The 22743-nt window shown below is 41.6% G+C and overlaps 2 protein-coding genes across 4 annotated transcripts in view; both read left to right on the forward strand.

Annotated features, from left to right (window-relative positions):
- LOC100663341 (neuroplastin) overlaps positions 1-22743 on the forward strand; it is a 66800-nt gene that overhangs the window by 13422 nt on the left and 30635 nt on the right. The window lies entirely within an intron of this gene.
- The window catches only part of LOC135227266 (neuroplastin-like), a 35603-nt gene extending 12860 nt beyond the window's left edge, over positions 1-22743 (forward strand). Inside the window, exons 2-4 of one of the 3 annotated variants that reach the window (XR_010317409.1) lie at positions 1778-17881; positions 18614-18763; positions 20008-22743. Coding sequence is in view for 2 of the 3 variants with exons in the window: in XM_064267285.1 (XP_064123355.1) it covers positions 17554-17881; positions 18614-18666 (381 nt within the window). In the remaining variant the exon portion in view is untranslated. Of the gene's footprint in view, positions 1-1777; positions 17882-18613 lie in introns of all 3 variants that reach the window. The other 2 variants (XM_064267285.1, XM_064267286.1) reach the window with 2 other exon arrangements.

Below are 22743 nucleotides of genomic sequence, written 5' to 3' on the forward strand. Positions count from 1 at the left end.
TAGATGTACATTTTTTTTTTTAAGTCTTGTTTTCTTATTTTCCTTATCTTTATTTTAGTCTCTTATCATACGTACTTGGTCTTGTCCCTTCTGGTATTTTCATTTGTTTCTAGATAAACGTTTGGCACTTTTCAACTCGTTATCTTGTTTTATTTGAGTACTTTTAGGCAGAGGGATGGCAAATTCTATTATACTTGTAATATACAAGGGTTAGTTTAGTTGGCTGATATTTTGGAATTGGAATGTTGGCATATTTTGACTCCTGCGTATTTTTACATTTCCTAGTAGGTGTTTAATGATTTTCTGTAGATGGTGGGGATTTTTCTAACATGCTTTTAAAATCTCTTAATCCCCACAGGGTCATAATGTCCTTATTTCTCAGGAACAGCCCAGGTAGTCTTCAAGGCCTAGTCACAAAGGAGATTAATTCCTGATGGAACTGAGGACATCAAGGCAGAAAGAGTTCCAGGCAGGTGGCTAGTAAAGAATACTGATTGTGAACTATGAGGTACTGCTGTGGCTGGTAAATTTTAGTTCTTTGTAAGGCTACCACTTAACTATGAATACGCATGAAACATGCTGAAATGTCTGCCCATGGAACATACAATCTGCTACCCAGTGGCAGGTAGACAAATTTCAGTTATGGGAGGGGGGTGGGACTAGGAGTAATCAGATTTTATAGCTAGAAGATGAAAGGGCAAATTATTATGTGCATTAAAGGGAAAAAAATTCACTAGAGAATACAGAGCAGTAATTCTTGCTGTAGGAACAGCATTAGGTGATAGTGAAAATTGCCCAGAAATTACCAGTAGAGGTATGAGCCTCCTGGCACCTGTATTTCAGTAACAGGTATGTGTATTTCAGTAGCTTTTTACAGCCAGAATGGGAAAGGGCTTGAGTGGAATGTGTTTTTAGTAGTGTCTTAGTAGAGTGTCACTTTACCATTCTACAACACTATCCGTTTGTCACTGAAAGACCTCAAGAATTGTATAAAGTCTTAAACTCTCAAAATACACCATTGCAAAAACTTGACAGGCCTAGTAGGACCAGGTGAGCCTGAGGTAACCAGATACACAAGACTGTTAGCCAACTCTGCCTAGAAGTTAACAAAGCTTTCACCAGATTGACTTTTCAAAGAGAAGTTGTAACTAACTACGGGAGGGAATATTACCAGTCTGGATGAATGAACCCACCCAGCTGGATACTGACTAACTAGTATTTTGGCATAGAATTATTTCATTTGACTTTTTGAAAAACGGGAAAAGTTCTTGGATTTTTAAAAATTATGAAAGGGCTTGCTTACATGATGATTTCAAATAATACCCTGGTGTTTAAAGTAGTATATTAAAGCTTCTCCTTTTCTATCTTTGATTCCCACTCCCCAGGAATAAAAACAGGAATAAGCACTGTTATATTAGTACTTTGTTGTGTACCCTTTCAAAGCTAACTGTGTACACACATAGCATTTACAGACCGTAATGCTTTGTACTGAGTAGTATTAATTATAATTCATCTAGGTATTTGTAGCCCTCCTTTTCTGAAAATACTAATTGAAGTGACAGATATTTTCATTTATGTATGTGTATGGTGCCTCTAGAATACATCCGTTGTTACTAATTGTCAGTTAAACAGAATTATGTTGATGATGACTGAATTCTTGATACTGAAATTGACCTACCAAAAGGCCATTTCTCATTCCAAACAGGGAAAAGCTTTGTTAAATGGGAAAGAACAGTATATTGCCATGATTTTTATCTTGAGCCATGCTTTTTGGCAGAAATCTTTAATGTTCACACATTTGATGTCTTAGCCATGTGGACAATTCCCAGGGCACCTCTGCCACTTTTTATGGAAAACATTCTGGAAACAGTTTTGCTAGGTAAGTAACATAACCTGATCCTGCACCTCACATTTCTACCCAGTCTTGTAGTTCTGAGGTAATGAGGACCTGAAACAAGGCTCGAAGAGTCCAAATTGGAAGTAATTATGAAGGGAGAACAAAACAGATTTGGAGGGTTGATTGAATTTTGGGTCTTCCTGAGAGATTGAGGGGGCAGCAAGTTTTAGTAGATAACGACATTAGTGACCAGGAAGTCAGAACACTTGGATTTTAGTAAGAGTCCTGCAGGTAGATTATAGCCTTTTTGGACCATAGTATATCTAAGTGTTAGATTAGGACTTTTCAAACTTTAGCAGTGGAAAAGTTTTGTTTTTAAAATACCAAGTAGAATCTCAATTTGTCAGATCAAAGTAGGGTTGTTTGGGGGAGAAGAAGTCCCCTAAGTGTTCCAAAGAGTCCTTAGGGTCTGAGAGACAAGGTTTTAAAATTGATGAAATAAATGGCCCCTTTGTAGACCTACTTCTGAAATTTTTGCACAAGGATGTTTTGTACCTTTGGTTCATGATGTACTTGGTCAGTCTTGATACTTGTATGGAAGAGAGTCTGTGCATACTTTGCAAAGTCAAATATACATTAAAATGTGAAACCTCAGCTCTCTTACATGTACAGTCAGTGGTTACATGTACAATCAATGGTTAAAATACTCATCACATGTGTCTATGGTTGAAATGAGACCAAAAGAAAAGATGATCCCTTTCAGGCAGTGTCTATAAAATAGCAAAGGATAATCATCCTATGCAAAATGGACTTGGTAAAATAATACTTAATTGCAAGGCTTTTCACCTTGTTTGTGGGAAAGAGCTACTTGTTATTTGCCCAGAGTTTTGAAATCCAGGAATATGCACAAACGTGATAGTAGAGTGCAGAGGTGTGCTGGTAAGTCTCTGCTTGGAAAGGAGTTGAAAGTGCTATTAGTTTTCAGCCCTTCTTGGTGGGGGTAAGATCTTAGGGCTGTGTGGTTTTAGCAACCACCTCGGAGACTGAATACTAAGTTCCAGTTTATTAGTTAGGAATGCCAGCTTTGAAAAAAAAAAAAAAGTTCATGTTTAATAATGCCACATACTTTTTAAACTCAGAGGCCCACAAAGAATTTCTACGTAGATAATTCAGATAATTGGGGATAGATGTGTAATGATTAAGGCCTGAACTGGTAACATGAATGAGAAAGAAGCAGAGTATTCTTGTATGCCAGTCATTCAAGGATAAAATGTTTTGGATTGAATAATGTATACTAGATACTCTTTAGTTCTAAATGTCCATGGTAAACAAAGTATTAGTGAGGTAGTATAGTGTCCTGGTACCAGCTCTGGAATCACACTGTCAGGGTCTGTGTCCTCTCTGCCACCATCAGCTGAGTGATATTAGGCAAATTATTTAATCTCTGTGCTTACGAGGTAGATTCTATTATTATGTGCTGAATTAAATTACATAATACACTTTGCAGTATGCCTGACACACCTAAAGTGATTAATGAATGTTAGCTGCTGTTATAATGAATTACTTTCAGAAACATTATAGGTTCAGTAATCTTTTTGAAATTTTCTTGCTTTTTTAGAATAGCTAGAAAATGTCCTACTCCCTCCACTCCCAAGTGTTTTTTTCCAAGGTTGTATTCTCAAAGAAAAGACTTCTAGGCTTTTTGCTCATTTGTTTTTTACTCTAGAGGTTTACAGAGAACCTGAACTTCTTTTCCTGTACGAATTGATGATGAGGCGGCATTATTACCTATTTTGGAAAAGCGTGGGAAGGTTGCAATCTAACTGTAAGGTAAATCTCAAATCAAAAATCAATTTTACATTCAGTTTTTATTCACTTGCTTGCCAGGATTAACGAATGCATGTCAAGAAAACAGACTGACAGTGGGGATTTAATTTTTCTAAATAAAAAACAGCCTCCAGAGCATCTATGGTAAATTCAAATGTACTGTAGTGTAGCGTCCTAGAATCTGTGCTTCTATTGATACAGAAAGATGGCCCTGATGTCATGAAACACCCCACAACTTAAAGAAAAATGGTTTCATTTTTATGCTGTGCATTAACAAACTAATGACTACTAGTACGTTTTAAGTTGTTAATAGGTTGAAATTTAATAAAAGCATTTTATCCTTAGTCCTTGGTAATGAGAATCTTATTTTTTTACCATTCTTTTAATAGACATGATTAAGTATAATGTGTGCAGCAAGGCATTGTTGGGATACAAAATTAGAGGCATATCCTGGTTTCCAAATAAGTCATATATTAAAATGTTATTTTTTATAAACACAGTTTTGTATTATGTATTTTCATGAATTCATAGAATATACACTATTTCAGTTAATTGGTGATTTTTAATATATAGATTTGCAGAATATTAGAGCTGAAAGAAACCCTAGGAACCAGGCACATTCCACTGGTTGTACATGTAAGAGAACTGAGGTTTCACATTTTAATGTATATATATTTATTAAATGGAATGATTTCTATACATAACTTTTTTTAAGTCACAGTTTAAACTGATGTGTCTAGCATTTCAGTGGAAGCCCTGGTGGCACAATGGTTAAGTGCTTGGCTGCTAACCGAGAGGTCGGCAGTTCAAACCCACCAGCACCTCCGTGGGAGAAGAGAGCTGGCTATCTGGTCCAGTAAAGATTTACAGCCTAGGAAACCCTATGGGGCAGTTCTACTCTGTCATATAGGGTTTCTGTGAGTCAGAATTGACTCGATGGCACACAACAACAACATTTTAATACTGTACACTTTGGTGTTCATATCTGAAATACTATCAGAGTACAAGATAATACATTCTAGAGAGTCAATGCTAGACTACACATTCTTGGCCTCTTTTGCACCAGGGTTTATAATTTACACCAGATAATACTCTGAGATTACTACATAGAGAAATACCCTTTGCAAATTTTAAGGTTCAGTGATCTTTGCATACTATCATTTGAAATCATGAGAGGAGGTATCTTCCTTTTGGGCACTAGGGCCATGAATTGTGTACTCTGCAGTAAGGGAAGAGATTCTGGTTAATGAGGAAGTTACCTGAGCCAAGGGTGGTATACCAAAACCCCAGTGCTGTCGAGTTGATTCCGACTCATAGCAACCCTATAGGACAGAGTAGACCTGCCCCATAGAGTTTCCAAGGAGCGCCTGGCGGATTTGAACTGCCGACCCTTTGGCTAGCAGCCGTAGCACTTAACCACTACGCCACCAGGGTTTCCAAGGGTAGTATAGCTACCAAATGATATTTAATGTAGAAGACTGTGGGTTGAGGATTTCTCATTTTTGATAGAGAAAAACAAAACTAGGACTTTGAAGGCGCTTTGGAGGAATAAATACAATCAGTAGAGTTCTTGGAAAATTACTGCTTGAAGTTGTTTGGGAAAAGTTTGTAAATCACCGTTATTCTGCATTTAGGATTTCAAGTTAATTAACCTGGAGTTTTATTCTGGGATTGCACCATGCTAGTTGCTTGACCTTACACAACACAACCTCCAGTTTCCCTGTAAATTGGATGACCACAATTCTCAGTTTGCGCCCGTTGCCCCATCAAAATTATTAATAGCATCTTTTTTTTTTTTTTCATGTCATTGCCCCTTTTGGGGAGGCAAGTAAAATTCCTGGAAGAGACAATAACCATATAAGTTGTTGAAAATTTTGGAAGAAATACAGATCTCCATGTATAGCGTGTAATACAAAATAGTCCTTGGAATCTGTTGTTTAATCTCACCATATAAATAATTTTTGCCACCATAATGACTTAAGTAGTGGGAAAGTTTGTAGTTTCAACACATTGGCAGTATGACCTTATAGGTAAAGGAGTTCAGTCTGTCTCATTTTTGAAAATTCACAGTAAGACTCAGTGTAGTTCTATTGAAGGAGCTGTAGCGGCTCAGTCGTTAAAGTGCTAGACTGCTAATCCAAAGGTCAGCATTCAAACTCATCAGCTGCTTCATGGGAGAAAGATGTGGTAGTCTGCTTCCGTAAAGATCTAGAACCTTGGAAACCCTGTGGGGCAGTTCTACTCTATCCTATAGGGTCCTTATGAGTCGGAATCTACTTGACAGCAATGACTTTTTTTTTTTTAAATCTGTAGAGTATCCTCGCTTTTTAAAATTGAGAAACCATTGGGGGTCTAGAGGAGGGGTAGCATATTTCCCATTTCATACCAATATTGAAGAAATCTCATGGTCACTTGCCTGTGTTACTGTCACATCCTTAATTTTCAAAATCATATCTGGTTAATCTTTACAGAAATATTGAGGAGCAGAAAGGAGCAAAAAGAGTGTAAATATATTCCCTCATGAACTTCTTACACAATCTAAAATAGAGCTACTACTGCTGTTGATATTTTCTGGAGAATCACTTGGTCTGTGGCATACTGGCTTTGCTTTTTTCAGTACTCTTCACTGCATAGTGAGAGCTGGTTTTGCCTAGGGCTTTAGACTGAGATTGCATACATTTTTAAAAGCTAAGAAGATTGGTTGGGAATAAGTGTTAGTTTAGCTTTTCCCCACCAAGAAACATTTCCAAAGATACTCTGGCCAATGGATAGCTTTTCTGAAAAAATTGGGAATTCCTTATAAAGGCAAATGACATGACACACTCTACTCAAGCAGAGTCCATTGCACCTTTGAGAGCTTCCGGTATGGAGACCATGCCTGTACCTGAGGAGTCACTGTCATCACGAACAACAGAAGATCCTTCTTCTAAGCCTTCAGAAGCAGAATAATATTTACCTGATGCTGTTTAAAGGTGGTGCTGATAAAGGATGGGAATGAATTCCTAACTTGGTATATTTTATCCTAATAAAAGTGTAGTGCATTCAGTGATGACTCATTTGGAAAGAAGCGTAATTACGTAGAAAGTTCCATTCTCAGTCCCTTTCTCACCCTCCCTGAGTGATTTCTTCTCCTCCCATGGTTTCAGTTTCATCTAAGCTAGTAATTCCCAAGTGCATGTTTCCAGCCTCCACCTCTTTTCTGATTACCAGTTCTACTTTTTTAACTACCTACTGGGCATGTCACCAAGGAGCCCTCGTGGCACAGTGGTCAAGTGCTCAGGTGCTATCTGAAAGGTTGGCAGCTTGAACCCATCAGCTGCTCCATAGGAAAAAGATGTGGCAGTCTGCTTCCTTGGAAACTCTGTGGGGCAGTTTTAATCTGTCCTATAGGGTTGCTGTTGTTGTTTTTGTTATAGGGTCGCTGTGAGTCCTAATTAACTTCTGGCAGTGAGTTTGGGACATTTCACCTGGATATCAGCCTGTCCTCCCTTATTCCATTTGTAGTATCACTCTCTACCCATAAGGCCAACAGGTTGAGTTGATTCTATCTTGTAAACATTCCTTCCATCTGTCACCTTCTCACGATTCCCACAGCCACTCTTAGTTCAGACTCTCATTTTTCACTTGGATTATTGAAAGGGCTTCCTAGCGGGTCTTTCTGACTTCCTTCCTTCTGGTCCATCCTTCATACTGACACAGGTCATATCAGTTACACTCCTTGTTCTGTAGAAAGAAGTTCAAACTGCTTAGCTTAGGACACACGCTTTTTATAACCTGCAAGATACCTGTCATTCTCCCTAGATGGTGAGGTCTTGAAGATAGAGACTGTCTTGTTTTTCTGAGTAGCATGAGCACTTAACAGGTGCTCGGAATATAATAGCACTCAAAAAATACTGAAGTTTTCCAGCTGTATTTTGAACTGCTCATTCCTGCCACTTCTCCATCCAGCACTGTGCTCTCTTTCCTCTTGCCAAGAACCAGACCACCACCCACTCACCGCCAACCTGACGAGGCTAAACTCAGATCTCATGCATACGCTTTCTAGGCATGCACACTTAGCAAAATAATTATTCCTGGTACGTGTTGTTATATGTTCCCGTTGTACACATCTGTCATGGAAGTGGCCGTTATAATTTGTATTTAATTTTGATTTTTCGTATATCTCTTGTCTTGCAAGGTTGTGATCTCTTTAGGAACAGATTATCTTCATTATCCCTAGGCACAGTCCTTGGCAAAACAGGCCCTCAGTAAATGGTAATTGAGGGCATGTTCTCAATTTATAGATTGGTAACCTGAACAAATATAAAAGTCATTGTTATGAAGTCATATACTGAGTGACAGTTTTTTAGCAATTATTTTTGTTACATTACTTCTTTGGGATATGACCACAGATGCAGCTGCTGCCAAGAATCTTTATATGGTTTCAGAAACATCTCTGTGGCTCCTGTGCCATTATTTTCTTTCTGCTTGAACAAGTTGAAAATGTTAACAGTTTCAGAATTCCTGAGACAGTGGTTGTCCTAGTGTGGTCTGTAAACCAGCAGCACCAGCGACACCAGGGAACTTGTTAGAAATGCAGATTCTTAGGTCCCACCCCAGACCACCTGAATCAGAAATTCAGGGCGGGGAGCCCACAATCTAAGTTTTAACCAGCCCTCCAAGTGATTCTGATGTATGACAAAGTTTGAGAATCGCTGCTCTAGGATTTTGCCATCTAAGAAAAGTTTTGCCTTTGATAATATAAATAACACAGTTCTCATTGTGGCTTCTACTATAAGCTATTAATGGTTTGTAAATAACTCATCCACTGGGAAGACTGGGACTGTTTTACCTTAACATCCTGGAACGTGATTCAAAAATTGAATTTCCCCGTGTGCCAAGAACTTGACTCCGGTTTCTGGGAAAAAGCTTAAAAGGGGGCTGCCAGGGGTAGCTTCCTACCTCCTCCAGTTAAAAATCTCGTGGATTATATCTAGGCCGTTGGCTTGGGCTGCTTGTGTTCACTGTCGTATTCCTGGCATGTATGATGATGGAAGAATGAGATGAATTGCGTTATCCTTTGGAAGACTGAGATGAATGGTGTTATCTTTAACACTTAAGCCCTGATTGTTAGTGCAAAGTTGTTGGAGACAGAAATTGAGCTTGTTATCAGAAGTTATATTGAATGTATAGCCAAGTGCATTTCAGAAAAAAGTAATTAGGTTAGTTTTTGATACAGTAATTACTCAAGGCTTTTCAGAGTATTCAACCTTTTTAACAAATTGTTTTCATTTTGCCTTTAATAAATCCTAACTGGAGGGCCAAATGAAGCACAGTCCTAAAATGCTGTAACTTAGAAAAAAAAAAAAGAGGTTTCTGGCTTCAGAGCTCCATTTTGGATGTAGTTCTAGACCAACCCAGAGCTATTTTTGACAGTCTTTTGGGATAAGAGAACTTTTATGAGCATTTGTTTAAACATACAAGGATTTCTCACTATTTGAACCCAAGTTTTCATTAACAACTCTCTTTGAGATAGAACTGGTTTTTGTGTGTTTTCCTTGCGTGAGACATCCATTGTTTTTAATGTTAGCAAAACTAGCTTTTTTCCTTTGTGTACCAACTGTTTGAATACTGCTCATGCCATTTGTGGGGTTATGAAGTGAATTTCCTAGAGTTTCCTAAAAAGATCAGTTTAACAGCAGGTGGTGGTTACTACATTTTCCCACTTGCACACACTTTTAGTTTTTAAAAAGTCATGGTCATTTTGATATCAGACTCAAAACGAGACCTGATCTATTATTGGAGTCCTGTTGGTGTAGCAGGGCCTTGGTGGCACCGTGGTTAAGCATTTGGCTGCTAACCAGAAGATCAGCAGTCTGAACCTACCAGTCGCTCAGTGGAAACCCTGTGGGGCAGTTCTACTCTGTCCTGTAGGCTCACCATGAGTCTGGGGTGAGGAAAACCAGGTTGTTAGTCTCAAGCAGGGCTTTGAATCAGTTCTTTCAGGTTCAAGCTCTGGCTGATAATTTGCGTTTCTATCCCAGATGTACTGAATCGGAATCTACAGTTTAAGAAAATCCCCAGGTGATCCTTATGTAAAATAAACTTTGAGAACTGCCACGCTGCTAGTGGATCTCAGAATTCGTCCCTAACCAACAGCATTAGCATCTCCTAAGAACTTGTTAGAAATGTAAATTATCAGCAGGGGTCGGAAAGGAACAAACCCAGTTTGAAGCCTTGGTCTCAAGGAATGTCTTTGATAATGAGGATGTTTATCTGAGTACTAGAAAAGCCCAGACTAAGTACGTGGTGACTAGGACCTTCTGACAGATAACATATAACCCAAAAAGCCGATAACATATAAGCAGGGCTTTTAATTTGTTAGAGCCCACGTAAGGATATTTAGAATTGCAGGCAAGTGTTACTTAGCCCCTGGAACATGTTAGAGGTGCAGGAAGAAATGCAAAATAGGATCACTTCTGAGCTGATTCTTCTCTTTGCAGATCTGGTGTCAGGTTCAAGTTTTATAAGACCGTTTTTAAAAAATGAGAATTTATTCTAAATCCTCTTTTTTGATTGCTGGCAATGCTACCATATTTAATGTTACTTTCTGTTTGAAACATGTTTAAATTCTTCGGGTCAGTGGTTTTCATTCCTTTTTTCTTCTGGAAAATGGAAAAGGTCAGAAAAAGTCACCACAGGAGATACTACTGCCTCTGGTGGGTGAGCCTGTGAGCCCTGTCACACTGCTTTTGAGATTCCTCCGCAGAGCACTCAGGACCGGTTTGGATCGTCCTGTAAGTTACAGAGTAGAATTCTTGGATAAAACTCCAATCTTATTACAGTCATGGCTTTACAGGTTTACAAAGTGATTTTCATACATTGTTCATGTCCATGACCTTATGAAGAAGGTAGGAGCTTGTTATCCCCATTTTTCAGATGAGGAGGCTGAGGTTGAAGAAGTTGAAGAATCCAGCCGAGATGTTCTAAACCATGGCTCATTTCCCTATAAGGTGAGCTCTTGGCCTAATAGACCCCTATCTGTCTACTCACTCAGTGGCAGTACCACCTAGACTTAGGGTATCAAACCTGGGGTCTGAAACACTGCTGAAACTAGATGCAGAATTTTGTGTGCTTTTTTTTTTTCTGGGATGAGAGGGGCCCATGGCTTTTCATTAGATTCCTATCCTTTTTGTGTGTGTCATTATAAGGCCCACAGATCTAGGTAGGTCGTGGTTGCTTAGCTTGTCAGTGGCACTGTCACAGGACTGAATGAAGATCCCTGTTGAAGTATAGATGGATCATATCAGATGCTTGTCACTCCTAAAGTAACATTTGCATAGAGCTTCTATTTACAGAACTCTTCCACATGTTACATGATTTTTGCAACTATAAAGTAGGTGACATTATTCCCATTCTGTATCTGAAGAAACTGCTCAAAGAGTATAAGAATTCAGTCTTTCTTAGACTGAAATTCAGCTAGTCTGACATGATCCAAAATTGTGTAACTATCATCTTAAGTTTTGTGAATTTACTGTTTGGCTTGCTGAGTAGCCAGTGTGTTTCCTGCATAGGTCATGGTGAAGCAGCCTGATTTGTAATTGGTTGGTTTATTCTTTATTTTTTTTTAAGGAGAACATTGTATTGCCTCTTTTTCATTATTCTTGGGCTTCCTATGGTGTTGATAATATCCCAGATTTGATGGCTGACAACTCTATAATAATGTTTGCTACTCCTGAGTCCACGCGTGTGTGTGTTGTTACCACTCTCCCGATTCTAGTTCGCTGTAAGGAGAGAAAGGAATGGAGAATTCATTCCTTTTTCATTGCCTCCTCCAGTTAACATTTCTCTTTTGTTACTCATTTTACTTGAAAGGTTAAGGCTAATTATTTGTTGTTTCTTGAAGACACTGGATTCCAAGTTGAAACTCATCTCAAACGTAAAGGTTCTTTTTTCCCACCTGTTGTGGAGCAGTGCTGAAGTCTACTGCACATGGCCTGTTCAGCGTTTATTTCTCTGGAGACGGATAATAATAGCTAACATTATTGAATACTTACCGTGAGCCATGCGCTATTTATGGAACTTCTGTGTTATCTAATCCTCACAATATATACCTATGAGGTACTCATATTGTTAGCCCCATTTTACAGATGAGGGAGATAATGCTCAGAGAGGTTAGGTCACTTGTTTAAGGTAACACTGTTAGTGACGGAACCTGGATGTGAACCCAGGCAGTCTGATTTTAGAGTTTGCTTCTTTTAATCAATATATAGGCTTTTGGCACTAAATAAATTTCCCTGTTTCTCTAAAGCTGAAGGCCAGTTAATATGGACCAAACAGATTCCTTTAGGCTACTTTGGGTGGTGTAATTTCAAAATAAAGGGTGTGCTCTGGCTGAGAAGCTAGTGGTAGAAATGATCTTCATTTTTAAGCCATTGTCATTTCTGCCTGGCGTAGGGGAAGCTGTGGAAGTGGTGGATTTGAATTTGGAAAATGCTTTGTAATTGCTGCCACCTCTGCGTAGAGATCAGACTAATCCATGAGATCAGACCCACGTACCTTCTTCCTGGTGCAGAGAATCAGGTTACCCCATTTCCATCCACTCCCAGGGCCTCAGGCCTGTCTGTGCCTTGGTTGGCAGGCGTGGAATGGGTGCAGAGCGACTTCTGCCCTACCTTTGGTGTATTACAGTAGGGACAAACAAGCCGCTTCTCCTGTTAACAGCAAGGTACAGAGCCTGCGTATGTTCCAGTCTTAGCGCAGTTAGGGGCCATTCCGACAGATTGAAATCATCATAGACCCTGTAACCAGGAGTTAGATGTCAATGGGTCTTGCTCAGTCTTTCTTCTTTTTGAGGTATACGATTTGAGCATGCGAGTGTGTGTGTGAGAAATGCTGCTGTGTCCTTGGTTGTCATCTCTTCTTTCCTGTGAGGTCTGAAGGAGAGCACAGCAGGAGCCACCCCGAGGGAACAGTGGTGAGAGGGCCTTAAAGGGAATAGCTGTTTTGTTTTTGAAAAATGATAGAAGCGGGCTGGGTTTAAAGGCCTGCCCTGGACAGTAGTCAGCCAAGGGAGAAGGGAGAGCAGTTAGCTTTATTACCAGTGATGCCCTGGAGGGAAATGAGAACCTCCTCTGTAAAAACCTCTGGGGGCCCCTCCGGTATGGGGCTAGGCTAGCTTTTTGCTTCCTTAGGGCATACGTAAAAGCAGTTTTCTTCCGATTTGGACTCAGCTTGCTCTTCTGTGTTCCCTTTTTCTTCTCACCCTCTGTGCATATCTACACATCCAGTTTTCCTGCCAGAGAGCTCCTCTCTTCCTCCGGCTGCTAGCCCCAGCTGTCGTCTTCCTGCCCCATCCCCCACCCCGTTATGCAATTTTATATTACACTTCTCCCCATTTTGCTACCTCCATTTTTTGTGCTCTGCCTGCCACCCCTCCACCCCCAGCTGTCAGCCCCTCCCTCCCCCAGAACCATTCGCCACCGCTAAGCTCCCCTCATTGATCATTGTTGAAGTGAACATTCTGGTATCAGTACTTTGTCAAAACTGTGTAAGGTCTGAGCTAGTCACTGATGAGATGCGTGGAGATTATTGGGGTGGGAAGGAGGAAGGGAGGCTGCTTTTCTGAAATTGAGTCTTTTTCCAAAATACTGGGTGCACCTTGACCTGGAGATCCAACAGATGCCTCGACTGCCCTCCCAACTTTAAGCAGTTGTGTATGCTCATGTTGAGGGCACATGGTTGTTTGAAAGTCCTTGGTAATGAAAGGCAGGGCACTGAGTCAGACTCTGAGCTACCCACCTCCTTGCTGTTGCTGAGAGCTGCTGCTTCTCTTCTGAATTGGAGCTAATTTTGGGTGGCTAAGGTTGCTAATAACTTTCCCTTGCTAATTGTGATTTCACAGTGCTGTGGATAGAAGGTTTTTTTTTTTTTCTCTCTCTCTCTTTTCCTTGCTGCTAGGTAGGGAAATAGATCAGTTTTCATGATTTTTGATGTGTTCAGCTATCAAGGAATCCCCTAGTTGGTTTGTTTAGAGGTGGCTTGGTTTATTGGAAAGAACTCTAGACTAAGAGCTGGAAGACCTGGGCTCTAGTCCCAGTTCCTCTAAGGATTAGCCACGTAAGTGATCTTGGGCAAGTCATGATCCCGTTTCTGCATCTGTCCTGCGGACCTTGGGGAATTATTTGAACGGAATGAGATATGATGTATGTGGAAGCGCTTTGTAAACTGTAAAGTTCTGTAAAAATTGAAGCTGCTACCCTTTATCTAGCCTTTTAACAGAGAAATGCATCTAGTGTATTTTAAATGCCTTCCTCCTGTGAAGCCGGCCTTCTCAAGAGCAGGACATTTGAATCATCAGAACAAGAGGGGCAGTCTTGCCTCCGTAACCATCTTTTGTTTTCTCACTGTCATCCCCTTATTCCCTCTACCTCCCCTCCCCCCACCCCCCCCCCAGTTGCTTTAGAAACTCTTTGATCCTAGGCTCTTTTCCATTCTTTAATATGATTACAGCTCCAGGAGTTAGTGATCATAGTGTGCGGAACATTCCAATAGACGGTTCCTGGCTTTTTGTGGCTGGGAACTCTTAATTAATGATGTGGTAACTAACAAAGCATACCTATTAACTTTTAAACACGTACAAGAACTTTCTGCAGCCTAGTAAAACACGTTGACCACTGTTGTGGGCAATGTTGAGACCATGCTTTGGCTTTAGGCTCATCTGCATCCTGGGCAAGACTCTTTGCTGGGACTGTGGACAGAGTATTTAACTTTTTGGGCCTCAGTTTCTGTGTCTTTTTAAGGAGATTACAGTGGCACTTATTTTATAAGACAGTTTTGAGAATTAAGTGCGATAATGAATATAAAGTGCTTAGCACATTGCCTGGAGCCCTGCTAGCGCTGTGGTTAAGAGCTGGGCAGCTCACCAAAAGGTCAGCAGCTTGAATCCACCAGCTGCTCCTTGGAAACCCTATAGGGCAGTTCTGCTCTGTCCTATAGGGTTGCTATGGGTTGGAATCGACTTGACAACAGATTTTGGTTGGGTTAGTGCATTGCCTAACACGTGTAACAGAAAATGTTACCTGTTGATTGATTGATATATGTGTTTAATAATAACTGTTATTATGGCATCCAAGAGAGTACAGAAAGATTATTCATTGTTAGCGTTTTAAGGAGTTTTTATTCTGATTTTAAATAAGCTGGTTTAAATATACCTCATGTAATTTACTAATTCAAAGAACATTTCTGACTTAGTCTCATTTTCCTCTACAGAAATAGGAAATTAAACTAAATCAGATCAGCATTCCTTCCTCCCTTCTCTTTCTTGCCCAGGGGTGTGGTGTTGGTTTGAGTGACTTGCTCAGCTCCGCGCTTTGGGAATAACGTTCAGGCGGTTTCTCGGCTAGCTTCAGATTGTGTGGTATTGGAATTTGAGATTACACTGGAATTGGATGGGCTCTTGCTGCTTCTGAACATACTTGCTGGCACCCCTTTTATGTTGGTGCTGACAACAGATTGATAAACAGGCTAATTCAGACAGGAAAAAAATACAAAAGAAACCTATTAACAGATTTGCAGGGCATAATTAAGGGTATAGTCACAGCATTTGAGAGGACATAACTGAAGTTCATAGAGAATATGAGAATGAGACCATTTGTGATTTCCACTTCATGGTCAAGAATATTACAATAGAGTAACACTCTTTACTGCTCTCTAGGGATTTACTGATTTCCAGTGTTCTCTGATGATACAACCAGTAGTAAAACAAGTGGAACCAGATTCTTTTACCTCTCCCTTTGTGTTAGTTGGCATTGACATTGACAGGTGGGTAGACGGCAGTTTGCAAGACTGACTGAGGAGGCATGGCTCCCTTGATGCCACTCTATGGGGAGGTGAGCACTATATGCTGCTCTTCACACAGGGGCTTGGTGTTTCCTTTCTGTAATTCTAAAACTTCCCCTGCATCTGAGAATGATAGCTTTTTGGCTTTTGTGGGGCTTCTGGTAGATGGTTCCTTACAAGAACTGACACTGGATCTGAAGAGGTGATTTGGAATGAAATTTTCAAGGCGGAGAGAGCATTTAGCCTCAGCTTGTTAATCAGTGCATTCCTGTCCTCCCCAGATCTGAACGTTTCCTGACTGGAAGGACTAGTATGAATTTGGAGGTCCTGACCTCTGCTTGATTTAGTACCTCTGTTACCATTCTTGGAGTCCCTGGGTGGTACAAACAGTTGATGCACTCAGCAGCTAACTAAGAGGATGGAGGTTTGAGTTCACCCAGAGGCACCTTGGAAGAAAGGCCTGTCAGTCTGCTTCTGGAAAATCAGCCATTGAAAACCGTATGGAGCACAGTTCTACTCTGACACAATGGGGTTGTCATGAGTCACAGTCGACTCAACAGCATCTGGTTTGTTTTTTACTGTTTTGGGGTCCATGGAGTGGGGTTTGTCTCCGAAAGCAAATACTACTGTCGATATAAACAGAAATTTCTTTATTTAACAGTCTTCATTTTTAGCCAGTCCTGTTACATCTTTGGCTTCTGGACTATAGGAAAATTGTTTCGTTTAATTCATACCTCTCCTCTGGGATGTGTTCTCCGTCTGATGTTGGCAGATCCTGGCCCCACTTTCTGCTCACTGCAGAGGGGCAGGCTTGACTCATGAGCTAGACTTTCCAGGGGAAGTTGTCCGGCCACTCCAAGTACTCACTTAGCTCCTTGCCTAGTACCTTAGCACACTGCCTGAATTGGTAGACATGCTGAACAACCGAGGTGGAGTGAATGGGTAAGACAGCATGCTCGCAACTGTGATTTAGTTCTCTGTGGATCCAACTCCAAGTTTTTCAAAAAACCTATATTTTTCTTACTCTTTTCTGCCGTTGCCACCTTGTCTTTTGGAAGTGTAACCTGAAGCAAATTGTGGGCCAGTGGAAGTAGGCATCAACTTCAGTTCCTGGGCAGTGCCTGGCAGTGGTTGCTGAGGCCTGGCCTTGACCTTAGAGCTTAGCTCATCAGTCTACATTTCTCGTCCTTTTTAAGCTGGCTTCTAGCAGTCAGGCAACGAAACTATGTGGAGAAATCCTGTCAAGTACTGTGGTTATTTCTGAGACTGGCTTTTCAGGAGATTTTTCTGTTTGTATGGATTTATGGGATTATGAAGGACATAGTACCTTCATTCACTGGCAATGAGTCGTTGCTGTTACTGTTGATTCCACTCCTGAGCTGCCCCCCAAGCACAGACTCTCCTGTCCTCCTGTGCCTGAGGGTCACTGACAACTGGGTGTGGGGAAAATCTAATCTGAACCCAGGGTAGACTCCTGCATGAAAGAAAAATTTGCTGTCCTTTCAGTTGAAATTTCAACTCTGAATCCCAAGGGAAGGTGCCAGTAGGTCAGTTAACATTCCTTGTTGAGGCTCACAAAGAAATGACATCTTCTCTACCAAGTGTCCCCCCATCCCAAGAGAGATCCTGACTTGACATACAAACCTACTGCCGCTTCTGGTTATCTTTCATCACTTGGCTGAGTTTAGAAAGGTAACGGTGTGTGCTCTGAGAAAAGAGGCCTTTCTCGGAGACTTGAGGCGTTCTTATTCCTACCAGCTGGGCCCATTGCTAATATGCTTTCCAGTGGGCTTGCTTCTGCCTGGCCAGCACCTGGGCTGCCCCAGCTTGTAATTAGCCTGCCTTTGCTTCATAAGCTTCCCAGGGTGGTTCTTCTAAAAGCTTGTATGAATTGCTATTACTGTCTCTTTATAGTTTAAAAATGAATCCTTTTTTGTTCTTTGCAACTCATTTGCTTTTTTCTTTTCTTTAAATTTTTATTAACACCTGTTGATTCTTTTTTTTTTTCGGATTGGCCTGTCACTGCTTTCCTGCTCCCCCTCCCTCTAGCTGGGTTTGTCAAGTCGCCCATGTCAGAAACTAAGCTCACGGGGGACGCCTTTGAGCTGTACTGTGACGTGGTCGGGAGTCCCACGCCAGAGATCCAGTGGTGGTACGCAGAAGTCAACCGGGCAGAGTCTTTCAGACAGCTGTGGGACGGTGCTCGGAAGCGCCGTGTCACCGTAAACACCGCCTACGGGTCAAACGGCGTGAGTGTGCTGAGAATAACCCGGCTCACCTTGGAGGACTCTGGGACTTACGAGTGCAGGGCCAGCAACGACCCCAAGAGGAATGACTTGAGGCAAAACCCCTCCATAACATGGATTCGAGCCCAGGCCACCATAAGCGTCCTTCAGAGTGAGTCCAGCACCCTACAGTAGTAGTACTGTAGTCATTAGAGGTGGCCCGATGCCTTTCCCTTCTGCTTCCTTTCCCTCTTCCCCAGTATGATCACTCACCTCCCCCTTGTCTTCGTTTTTTTCAAACCCATGATCCTTTTGGTTGTAGTGTATAAAAAACATCTGTGGCAACTTTTTTTTTTTCCCCCCTTATTTGCCATCCTCTCTACCTCCTTTATCCCCAACCCTTCACTGTGTCTTTCTCCTCAGGACAAAGAACTTGGGGAAATCTGTGACTATCCAAAATCAGCTGCGTTGGGGAGAGCTGGGGAGGGAGAACTGGGAAGGTTTAAAAAAAAAAAAAAAGTTTTAAATTTACAAAACCAGTCAGTCAAACCAGGGTGGTGTTGATCTTGTTTCTTTCCCTCCTCTTTAATTTTGTAGTAGGGTTCCTGCTATCTTTTTGCTGATTTCTTCTCTGGTGCCTTTCTATTTTTCTTTCTGTCCCCAGTCTGAATGCTTTTTATTTCTTCTGTTCCTCTGTTTGAAGCTCTCTGAGTAGCTGCCTTCACCTCTCTGGCTTATGGTTTTAAGTTTGTGTCTGCCCAGCCTTTCCCTGACTGTGACTTGGTGTCATCTTGTTCTGTGACGGGAATGTTGCCGTGGGTGCAGTGTGGTGGTGTGTTTTGGTTGTCGGGTGGCATGTAAGCTTGGATATTCCCATAGTTCCAGCTCTTTTTCTTTTCTGAAGCGGTGGCATGTGCTTCTCTGATCGCAGCCCTCCATGCAGCAGCCCCTCCTTAGTGGTCCTGCCCCCTCAGTCTCCTGTCCTCGGAAAAGCAGCAGTCTGGAAGTTTCCAAGCAGCTTGCCACGAGGAGCCAGGTGACATCTAGCTGTGAGGTATTTTTTTTTAAGCCCCACCACTGCTGTTTCTGAGTCAGTTGCCTTTGAGTCCTGTTCACAGACAGTTGAGCTCCGATGGCTGTTGGCACAGCACTCCACAGAATTGTTTGGAAGCCACGCATAGCGGCCTTTGTGGCATGAAAAGAGGAGACTAAATTCCAGCCTGACCCTGTGAGTGACAGGCTGAGCCGAGTTGGCTTAGAATCCTCCATTCATTGATCGTAGCAGGTACAAGTGAGATCTCAGACATGGCAGCTTGCGTTGTCACCTCTCTTCTGGAAAGTGACTCGTTACTTGTATGGTGGAAAGGAGAGGGAGGGAGAAGCCACCATAGAGCCAATGCTTTCGGCCAGGGAAATTTCTAGCCCCACATCAGACCTGGTTATAATCGAGGGGAAGTTCTGTATTTAATGGAAAGGTCCTGCGGGTTTTTCACCTTCTCTTCAAGGACTCGGTGAGAGATTCATGACTAGTTCCAGCTTGAGGAACCAACTGATTTAGAGGGAATAAGCAAAAATAGTAAAAAACGTTTATGAGGAACTTGCTAATAACACAGGAGGTAATACGACTTTGAATCTGTGTTCTTACATGGGAAGTAAGACATTAGTATCTTTTCCTTATAGCAACGGAGAAGATCCCTCTATGGAAAAAAAGAGGCTTCAGAGGAGAGGAGAGGCTGCTGCAGTTGGCACTGTTGAATCAGAGAAACTGCTTCTGGAAAGGGGAAAAAGAAAATTTTGTCTATGTGAAAATAGGGAACATTAACCCAGCGATTTTTTTTTTTTTTTAAACAATTTTTTCCCTTGCACGCCTCCTTTTCCTGCCCCCTTGCTCCTTTGCTTATAAAACAGAATTACCAAATGGCCACAAACGTCTGCAAAAGTTTACAGGCATGGACTGGGCTGGGTGTTTGGTTACTTGTACTTTCAGCAGCCTGACTCAAGTAGACAAATAGCTAGGAAGGTCATGCCTGAGGACTTGAAAAAAGATGAGTCTCCACCTAGCCCGGAGTGTACCTAGCATTCCCCTGGTTACTTGGAAGCAGGCTTCCTAACTTAGGGGTATTTGCATGTTGTTGAATCAAACCCTGCGTAGTTCAGTCTCTTAGGTAGACTTTCTTATCAGTCACAGTCACTTAACCCTACTTAAACGTTTTGGGAAGCCAGGCTGCTGCTGCTACTTTTTTTTTTTTTTCCATTTTATCTGAATTGAACTCTAATTGTGTTGTTTTATGATCTCAGCATCCCCAAGGGCATTTGCTTCCAGGGGGAGATTGAAGCCTTCCATCTAAGACTGGCCTGCTGGCAGTACAGCTCCTTGAGCAATGCAAGGCAAGAATATAAATGTGCCCAGTTTCTGGGATAGCTCTCTGGCCATAGCACGTTCCACCACACTCGCATGATGGCAAGCTTAAGGGTCTTCTACACCCTGCTTCTAAACAGAGTCAATTGCATTAAAAAAAAAAAAAAAATTTGAGTTTCTCCTAAATGTTCGTCACTCTTGGACTTTCACTGGCCACAGGAAAAAAAAAGCCTCACCTTCATCCTGGTGCAGAACACAAATGTGGCACTGTGGCCAAGGAGCTCGGTCCAGGTCTGCCTTCCATATACAGCAATTACAGGAGGCAGGTGACCCCACCCCACAGCCCTCCTATGGTGCAGAATCATGTTAAAGCCTATTTAAATTATCCTACTTGCTCCCAGCTGACACGCTCCTGAATCGTTAACACTGAAAGGAAAAAGTGCTTTCCTTTGCCTTCCTAGAATTCTTGGCAGAAAGTCTACCAGGTTGCTTTCATCAGCTTCTTCATCTCCCTAATCTGCAGTGGTCATTTGCATCGCCACAGGTAAGAGTAGCATTTACTTTGGCCTCCTTGTATTTAGACATTTGGAAGCTCATGGCCTCATTCTTCGAGTTCGCCCTTTCTCAGTGCAGTCTGAGAGGAAGAACCAGAAGGAGAGTCCCAAGTGGGACAGGAAATGAAATTGGATAATAAAAATTTAGTAAAAATCTAAAAGTGTGTTTGGGTTTTAATGTTGCCTTTATATATTTTTAATTTCTGTGGAGTACTGGTTCTATCTTTTTCTCTCTTTTGTTTTTGCTTGGTTTTTGATTTTTCTTGGAATTGTGATGCTTTCTGCTGATGGTATGTGTGCGCCTTCCATTGCAGGGTTTGCGGCCGTTCTGCTCGACTTAAGGCCCAGGGATTTGGCTTCTGTCCAGTGTGTTTTGGAAACCGTGGGATACCACAGCGCTAACGTGTTCACATGCATCTGCTTCTGTCTCAGTGGCTGCTATGCCTCCATTATTTGTACATAGAGACCCTGTTTGGTGTTACCAGTAAGGACCGGTGCTGAATGGAAGAGAACTACTATCTTTTTGCCAGTGTTGGGAAATAGAGCTGATTCATTATTGAAGCAAATTTGAGGATTTGCATTATTTATCACAGGTTTCTTTGAAGATACGGGCTCTACAATCAGAAATGCTATGTGGATTAGGAGGTCCTTGGGCATTACATTTTTCAAGTATCCCATGACTTCCCCATCTTCTCTCCCTCCCTGTAAAATGAGCAAAACTTAGTTGCAGTGGAGGGAGAGAGTTCTGTCCTCAGGACAGCACTACACTGCATAAAACAGCCTCAGGTAACTGCTATGAATTGTAGACAGGAAGTAGCCTGGTACAGGGAAATGGGAAGCTGGTCAAGCATTTCTGAGAAAGAACTGGAAATAAGTAAATAAAAATAAAACGAACTGATACTTCTGATTTGGATGGGAAAAGATGTTAGTCTAGACCTCACCTGGTAATGTTTGACCAAAGGAGGGAGAGAACTAAGCCTGGGAAGAGATTAAAAGACAGATAACAAACTTAGAAACATCTTGGCTTTAATACTGGTGATGGATTTCAGAGTGCTTTAAAGATGAACCTTCTAGGAATGATACAGTGTGACTTAAAGATTTCTGCTGAATGTGATATTTGACTCAAATCGTTATTTTTGTAGATACTGAACTAGGGATCCCAGGTTATCTAGCCCAGGACAGACCAAGGAGGCCAACTATGCACCTTGCACTAGGGTGGGAGGTAGGGGGTATTTTGGGGTGGGGGGCAGGAATAGAAAAGTCAATCAGATGTCTTTTCTAGGCTCAGCTTTGCCACTAATAATTGCGGCCTTGAGCAAGGCATTTCGCCTTTCTAGCTCTGAAAGGGTGGGATTCAGTTAACTCCAAGGGCCTTTTAGCTCAAATTCTAGGAGCCCATAATACTAACACATATTGCACTCTGGTTATGATTATATTACCTTGGAATGGAACACGTTTTCAAGTGCAATTCTGAAAAAATTTTGTTGGGAATATAAATGGGCTGGAGAGAAGAATCGATATAGTTCCTTAAGAATTCTGCCAATGCAATAGACTTCCAGTGGGAAATTTGCTTCTAGGACCTACACCGTCTTTTTCTGCATAAATATTGGCCATGGCTGGTTTGCCATAGAAGGTTTATCAGATTTAAATGTGGGAAGAGCCATACATGTATTATGTAATTATACCTCTTACTGTTCCAAGGCCTAGTGACTCCATAGGGAGTTTATGACTTATATAAACGATAATTGCCTTTGTCTTCAAAACTGCAGGCTGGAGCCTGGTTTTTCTAAATTGAAGCTGAATCGGTTGGTGGTTCCTATATTATAAAAAGGTGGTATTCAAAAGTGTAAGTGAATTGTTGCCAGTACAAGTACCCGTAATGCTCCCATTCTTTCACGTCTAGGCCAACTGGTCTTCAGGCTGTTGTCTGCGCTAGTGGTCATTTGCTTATAATCATTGTTTTTCCTTTCTTGACTTCCTCCAAAGTGGTAAAGTGAAATTCCTCATGTGGTCCTGTCTGCCCTCCCTCTTCTTTTAGTCTCCCCTTCCTACCCCAACCAACTCTCAGGCCAGGGCTGCAGAGGATAGAAGGTTATGGCCCTCTGTCATTGTTCACTCTTA

The sequence above is a fragment of the Loxodonta africana genome, chromosome 13 (genome assembly GCF_030014295.1).
Source record: "Loxodonta africana isolate mLoxAfr1 chromosome 13, mLoxAfr1.hap2, whole genome shotgun sequence".
Lineage (NCBI taxonomy): Eukaryota > Metazoa > Chordata > Mammalia > Proboscidea > Elephantidae > Loxodonta > Loxodonta africana.